Raw genomic sequence first — 8,207 nt, 5'->3', positions numbered from 1 at the left:
CATTTAGTTCTGTTTTTTTTTAAAAAAATGATTATTCACTGTGATTGCCTTTGATGCTGTACTAATTGCACAGAAATTAAGACAATTAGACTAGCCTTATTCAGAGAGAATGGAGGTCAGCTGAAACACAACTTACAATTGTGACTGTGCTTCAAAAGATTCAGCAGGCTGTCAAGCTAAATTTATTTTGGTTAAAAACAGAAAATGTTGGATACACTCACTAGATCAAGTAGCACCCACAAGGAGAACAGCATCATAGTTACAGGTCAGCTCTGCCCCGCCCCCCACCACCCACCTCCCACTAAGCATTTGGAATTTGGAACACCTTAAATGACATCAAATAAGTACGTCATGGAACCTGTCAAGTATTCATCCATGCCTAGTTGAAGATCAGGCAATAAACTGCTAGAGATGAAATTGAAGAAGTGGAGCAGCAAATCAAGTGGAACATCACTCAAAATGATAATTATTGCAAGTTTAACACTCGGGGGAGTTATTGACGCAGACACTGAGTTCTGATAGTAGGCTATATTGAATTATAATAGTTATCTTTCCTGTTCTTTATTGATATTCAAAAGCTAAGGCTTATGTCTTGATTCTATTAAAATATTCAGTTTCCACTAAAACTGAAATTAGCCACCAAAAATAAAACACGTTTTTTTTCCAGACCAAGAAGACTTGTCATAAGCTACAAACATGGCACATTCAACGAGACAACTCTCAATATTACAAAGTCACCACCAATTTAAGCACTGATTCATCCAAATGACAGAGGAAAATACAAGTGGATGGCATATCTTAGTGCTTTTGGAAAGATTTGGCTAAACATTCTTCCCCTCCCCATCTTGGAGGAAACAATGTGCAGATTGGATTACATGTATAAAGGAGGATTTAATTTTTTTTAAGTATTGAGTACTGTGTTGAATAATGCTCTTTGAAGATGTACAACTTGAATATAAATTTCAAGGGTGGCATAGTTGAGATTAAAATATCAAGGTACAGTATTAAACTGGGATTGAATTTCACTCCAGCAAATTACTCCAAACCTGCTCACAGATCAGCCAATCTGATATGAAATTTATCACTGTGAGCAAATTATGTCCATGTGTCTTTGATGGTTAGTCATTTGGTAGAAATGATTCAGGTATCATGCCAAGCCTGTTCTGAATTGGCTTTAAGTATGTATGGGAACAAGCAAACTGGTAGCATGCATGACACCTCCATCACTCAGGGTCAACCATGGATGTTGTGTCCTAGCTGAATTAATAAGCAAGTCGAGGCAGTACAATATGGAGAGCAAGCTCCCCCTCTTTACATATCTCATGAACTCAAAGGAATGGCAGAGACCAATACAGTTTGGCACCAGCAGCATTGAACTCAATGCCTTTGGGACTCCAGCTCTGGATTGGTCACTCAGGGTTTATTCCTTCTCCAAGATGAGCTGTGAGCCACAGCTAACGAGGCCATCTGCCCAAAGCAATGCAGACAACAAATACATTTACAGTAACTGGCAAATGCTAGCATAAACCAACAATAAAAGCACTAATTCAGATACTGGAAGTAACGCGAAAGTGGTTCAAATACTAATTTGAAAGTATCATTTACTTTAAGACAGAGTTTCACTGATGGCTCCTGCAATGCTGCTGTGCCAAACTGTATTGGTCACGGCCATTCCTTTGGGTTCATTAGATGCGTGAAGAGGGCGTGCTACATGGGCAACAGCTTGCTCTTAATATTGTACTGTTCTGACTTGCGTATCTAGACAACTAGAAGGTAACATCAGGGTTGACCCTGAGTGACAGAGGCCACATGCATGCTGCCAGATTGCTAGTTTCCATACACACTTAAAGCCAGTCCAGATGGGGGAACATGCTTAGCATGGTACCTGAATTATTTCTACCAAATAACCAACCAATGACACATGGACCCAACACAATTAACCACTCCCAGTGATATCTGGAGGGTTGAGATCACCTTACCATTATAAAGCACTGAAACCTAACAGAGCAGAGAAGACTTCAATACCTACACTCTTGATTTATATATAGTAAACTAAGTGCACACATTCCCAGCATTCAAATGCAGCAACAGTACATAGTGCAAAACTATTTTATTTACAAAAAAATGGCACAAAGTGACTGCACAGTTTATGCTCATGCACATTTCAATCACCTTGAATATATAGCCACCCTAACCTACCAATCTTTAGGGATACCATTCAGAACTACAAGAGGCACAAGTTGTAGATTGAAATACATCCAGGAAGGGTATAGCAGTATGGACAAATATTGTCCAATTAACAAATATTTTAGTAGGTTTAACATTTCTGAAAGGTCAATGAAAACTGGGTTGCAATTTTTAAAAAAATATGTTTTGTGCAATTGTGTTAACATCCACTAAGGACTGTCACTTGCAACACTGAAGTTAGTAATAAACAGGGAAATGGTTAAGAAAAACAAATCAGACTTACCCAATCTAGAATTTTACAGTAGTACTAATGATCTTGAAACAGTAAAATCAAAATAATGTCAATACTTCTACATGAAGTTATATTTGTGCCTCAGTACTGTAGTCCACTACTTCCTACTTATAACATCAATGTCCTTGCCATCAGTGCATGGTTTAGTATCTGAAATCTCATTGTTCTGTGTTTACTGATCTTTCTTGCAGCAACAACAGTGTTGTAGTTATCTGCCAAGCTGTCAGACATATTGATGTAATGGTACAAGAAAAAAGCTAAAACACAGGAATTAATAGCAAGAAAGAGGAATGACAAGTTTTATGCATTCTTCAAGGTTATCAGACAGCCAGTTTGCTAGCAACAAGTGAAGGTTTTCTCTGAGGCAGATCTTGCGGAGTAGGAATGTGTTCGCCCGTCACTTGGTTCTTGTCGGCTCCACTGTTTGGCAGCTGCTTATTCTTGATTTTAGCTTTAGCCATATTGTAATCTCCTGAATCGAAATACTTTGGCTGCAATAGAAAAGTAATTCACAGTAAATAATCCCATTTCAAAACTTGCTTACAGTTTACTATTACAAGTCTGGCTTCTGATATTTTAAATCTGCAATTCCTCCATTCAATTTTTAACAAAGAAAACAAGGAAAGGCAGTAGAGATTAATGAAAAAGTCCTGAAGAATATGAAGGCTTGGAAGTATCAAGACATGTATGAACAAGTTTAGTAATACAGTTAGATGGAGGCAAAGGCAGAGAGGTTATGCAGTTATCTTATGTAAAAAAAAAGAGTAGCCAAAAATGGAGTACTGTATGAGAGCTTAGGAAGGAAGTACAGCTTCCAGAGAAAATGTACGTTTATATAAACAAGATTTTGGCTTCCAAAAAACTAGCTGCTGGAATTCTGAAACAGAAAACAAAAAATGCTGTAAACATACTGTAGATCAGGCAGAGGCTGTAAAAAGATAATCAGCTAATGTTTCATATCTGGGATTTGGTTGATTAAACTTTGTTTTCTTTCCCAAGTTCTGAAGATGGGCTGCACACCTGAAATGTTGCTGTTTCTCCTTTTCTCAAATGCAGCCTGTTCTGCTGAGTGTTTCCAGCAGCTTGTTCTATTTCAGCTATTCTTTGAGCAAAGTGGGTTTTGATAGAAATGACAAGATTCAGTCGAGATGCTACTCCAATTCGATGACAGTTTAATAAGTAAAAGCAAGTGAGGAGTGAGGGGGAAGTGATCAAGAATTTATTGTCCATTATGGTGATGAAAGGATTTTTCAAAAGGGAACTGAATTGAGAAAAAATTTGCTAGTCTACAACAAAGGAGCTTAAAGGATTGCTCCAAAGGACTCAGTTGACTAAAATGACCTCCTGATTCAGTAAGAATGGTTGAAAAGTTGACTAAAAACATCAAAATGCTGCACCTCAATGCAAATAAAGACAATGATATATATCTTTTATACATCGTTCACATTTATCCAGAGCCAATGCTTTTCCATATAGTCATTTAGACAACAGAATAACAACGGAACTGAAGCAGTTGGATTATCAACAGTGTAAATGCTTGTATGTGGATAATAGCATTACAATGTATATTAAAAGTAGTAACCCAAATTAAGCCTCCGTGAAGGAATGACAAAATATCAGTTGCTGTGTTATAGAACAAATAATGTAAAAGAAATATATTTTCTTTTAAAATAAAAAAAATCAGTGCTACTAAATTAACTTTAATGATCCAAACACATTGAGACATTGTATGTTCAGCATTACATTCTGTCCATTTTATCATTACTGTAAAGAAAGCATTATTAATTTGAGTTTAGAATCCTGGATAATTAATCAAGAGCATCTGAAGGTAGGTAAATAAAAAAGGAAACTTATCACAGCAGAGGAAAATGACGTATGAAAAGTACATCTTAGTAAGAGGAATTTGCACAGCTGAAATGTTGAGAAGAGTCCATAGATGGAAAGGTAGAAATTCAGTACATCCAGTAAGATAGAGCCTTGGTAGGATGGGGCCCATCTAGAAAATCTAGCAAAATTCACAAGGTAAAGAACAATGCTTAGAGAGCAGGTGGAACTTGCAGCACAGGGAACCTTTTTCAGTGACTAAATTGAATATCAAACCTGAATTGGCAAAAAGGGGGTAACCAATTAAAAGCACTTCAATAATCTGGTAGCTAGAAAATAGGATAAGATAGTGAGTCAAGAAACATTTTAGTGATACTTCCTGCTACGACATAAGAGCCCAAAAGCCAATACTCAACATTTTAGGCACACCTTCTTCCCCTCCACCATTAGATTTCTGGACAGTCCAAGAACACTACCTCCTTATTCTTCTGTTGCACTATTTATTTTTTATTACTTGTAGTAATTTATCTTGCACTATACTGCTGCCACAAAACCAATTTCAGGACATGTCAGTGATAATAATGTCAAAGAAAACAACCAATTAAATTAGTACCACCATCATTGAAATAGTAAAATCTGGAGGGAACTTCAGAGTTTAGGATTTTAACAGATAAAGGCACAGCTGAGAAAAAAAAAACTCATTAAAATTTGTAAGTTCATATAGGCCTAGAAATTGAAGAGGTCAAATTTCTCTTTAATATGGTACTGGAGGAAACAAATCAGGGGATATGAAAACAAGGATAAGATTTTAAAAAATCTACGTGCTGCTGAATCAATAATTTAAGTAGTTCAGTAAACAAAGTGATATGCAGAGCAATCATATCCAGCGAGAGCACAGGAAGTAGACTTCAAACCAATGTACAGTAGAACAAAGAATGCAACCAGTGAGTGTTTTCAAAGACTCAGTCTGAAAATAACAAAGGATAAAACTGTTTCTGAAAAAAACCAAAAAGTGTATAAAAGGATAAAATACCTTCAGACCATTTTTAAAAATACTAACTGAAGGAAAAAAAGAATTTTTATTACGAACAAGTCTAATTATCAGAGTTACGAGCACAAATACTAGTATATAGGTCCTTTTCAAAAGAAATGTTAACGTGCAAGTTCTTCCCAAACAAATTCTGATTCCCACTTTTAGATGCATTGTTTGCTTTACAGTCAGCACTGTATGGCTTTTTAAAAAATCTATATTTAATGCAGCTGGAAATGCTGCCAAGAAGTATGCATACAGAAATAAGTATGCCTAACACTAGACCAAGAAAAATCCAAAAGAATCCACAAGATTCAGCTGATATGCAATATTTCTTCCTCTAAATACTTGCATCTTTTTGTAGCCGCTTCCTCAAAAATTCCGATCCACCAGGTTTCTGTCCTAACTTTGGATACTTTAACTTCAACTTGGCCTCCTCAGCCTTTTCAGGACTGATGACTGTGTCCTCCATTTCCTGAAAAGGAAATCCATTAGGAAATTTAGTTGGACAGTTTAAAAACCAAGCACATGATCATAGAACATTATCAGTCGATCATCTCATCAACCCAAACTGTTGTCTTCCTGCTACCCATACATTATAGCCATTTTATTTTAAAAGAGGTAGTTGTCAACAAACTGATCTTTGATAATCCATTGTTTAGTAAGGGCATTGTCAGAAGGTAGGAGAATGGGATTGAGGGGAAATATAAATTAGTCATGATCAGATGGTGGGGCAGACTCAATGGACTGAATAGCTCATTCTGCTCCTGTCTTACGATACGATCTCTTCCTCCATATTAACTGAAGACTACTCTTTGGTCACTGCACATAGCACTTGGATGTGCACAGACAGGTAGACTAGCTTAGTATACCAAAGCATAAAATGACAGCTCTGGCAATGTTGCAGTTCTGTTGCACAAGATTGAAGTACAATTTTTTAATAGACTAAACTCAGATTTGGCAGGAATTGACATAATGACACAGCAAGCCAGTTGAAAAATCTTCAGCTGGTCATTTGTGACATCGCAGAAATCAAAAGAGATCATAGTAGACTTAACATAATTGGAAATGAACAGTTCATATTTAACTGAAATACAAAATTAAGTCAAACAAGCCATCTTGAAGTTAATCAAAATGATTTCTCAAGCTGTCCTTCAAATAAATCAAATCAAATTTTAAGGGGAATCTGATTACAAAACATTTTCATAAAAAAAGCAATGTTCAAATAAATTGATATTGGGACCATTTCATTTGAATTCAAACCTGACGTAGGAAGTATAATCATGAAAAATGAGCATCAAGGTGTATGTTATAAATACATTTGGATAATTGGCATGCAAAAAGCAAATAATTTCAATGTGAGTCAAGCAATTTACTCTGGAAAGTACCCCTTATATTTTGCCAATAAGGAAGAAAAATCAATTACACTTGGAAATTAAGGACAACAAATGTAGACCAACATAAATGTATTAAAGCACATTCTCCTCAACGGAGGGACACCAGATTGCAGATGCTGGAATCTGGACCCAGATTACTTTCCTCCCACAGATGCAGCACGACCCACTGTGTTTCCAACACATTGCTTGCAGCTGTTCAACAGAAAATACAGATTCCCCCCCCCCCCAAAAACACATGGAAGCAGTGAAAGACCGCTATTACAGGGGTTTCCGTAAGGAAGCAGAATCCGTTCGCGCAAAAATTGCTCCCGTTTGCCACAGTACTTCACAGAGTCCTGCTGAAAACATCCACACGATTCTCCCTCCTCCCCATTCCACCATCTTCCCCCTTCCCATGCCTGGCAGCCTCCCCACCGCCCCAAGGCTCCCACCCAACCCCGCTTTCCTCTCCCTTCCGTTCCTCAGCCACCCACACCCCTCGCCCTCTGTTTCCCCGGCCCGGCCTTCCCTCCAGCTCCCCACCTGCCGCTCTTCGGTCGACGATCCCTCCAACCTCTTCACCGCCTCGTATTTCAGTGACATCGCCAGCGGACCGAAGCAGAAAGCCACTAACCAGGCCTCCGCCGCCCTGTATCCCTCCGCAGTGCAGCCCTGGTGCGCACGCGCCGCCACGCGCTGCGTCGTCCCCAGCCTCGGTCCCACGACGCCGCCGCCCATTCATTACGTCACAGAGCTCCAGTCCCCGCAAAAGTTTTTTTCTTGTGTATATTTCATCGCATTCACAATTTACTCTATTGAAATAACTATTTTCATCCATTTCTTCTTAACTCATAATTACTTATGAATAAAGCTTTTCTGAGTCGGATTCTGGGAAATGTAGTTTCGAATCCTTTCGAGACGCCCTCACATGTTCAGCAGTCAAATTGTATCTGTTTCAGAGGAGCAGACGACAATGCTGAGCTGCAGCTGCTGAATATCTGAAATAAATTCAGAAAACACCATAAAACATATGGGCAGAATTAGGCCATTCGGCCCATAAAGTCTGCTTTGCCATATGATCATGACTATATCATTTTTCTTCTCAACCTCATTTCCTACCTTCTCTCCATAACCTTTGATCCCCTTGGTAATCATGAACCTATTGACTTCCACTTTAAATAACCCCAGTGACTTGGTCTCCACAGCTGTCTGTGGCAATGAATTCCACAGATTCACTACCCTCTGGCTAAAGAAATTACTCCTCATCTCTGTTCTAAAATAACATCCTTCTATTCTGACAATGTCCTCTGCTCCTAGGCTCTTCCATGATTGGAAACATCCTCTCCATATCTTCCTTATCTAGATCTTTCAATATTCAGTATCTTTTAAACACCAGCAAGTACAGGGCCAGAGCCATCAAAAGCTTCTCATATGTTAACCCTTTCATTCCTTGGATAATTCTCGTGAACCTCCTCTGAACCCTCTCCAGTGGCAGCGC

General features: G+C 38.3%; 1 protein-coding gene across 1 annotated transcript; it reads right to left on the bottom strand.

The window, feature by feature from the left end:
• Positions 1 to 290: 290 nt before the first annotated feature.
• arpp19a (cAMP-regulated phosphoprotein 19a) lies at positions 291 to 7,406 on the bottom strand. Its single transcript, XM_063065965.1, has 3 exons — positions 7,253 to 7,406; positions 5,686 to 5,808; positions 291 to 2,970 (listed from the first exon to the last, which is right to left on the bottom strand). Exons 1-3 carry the CDS (start codon positions 7,310 to 7,312, stop codon positions 2,800 to 2,802), a joined length of 354 nt encoding a protein of 117 aa, XP_062922035.1. The 5' UTR covers positions 7,313 to 7,406; the 3' UTR covers positions 291 to 2,799.
• Positions 7,407 to 8,207: the final 801 nt, after the last annotated feature.

The sequence above is a fragment of the Mobula hypostoma genome, chromosome 13, assembly GCF_963921235.1.
Source record: "Mobula hypostoma chromosome 13, sMobHyp1.1, whole genome shotgun sequence".
Taxonomy (NCBI): domain Eukaryota; kingdom Metazoa; phylum Chordata; class Chondrichthyes; order Myliobatiformes; family Myliobatidae; genus Mobula; species Mobula hypostoma.
This window is presented reverse-complemented; position numbering and strand designations above follow the sequence as displayed.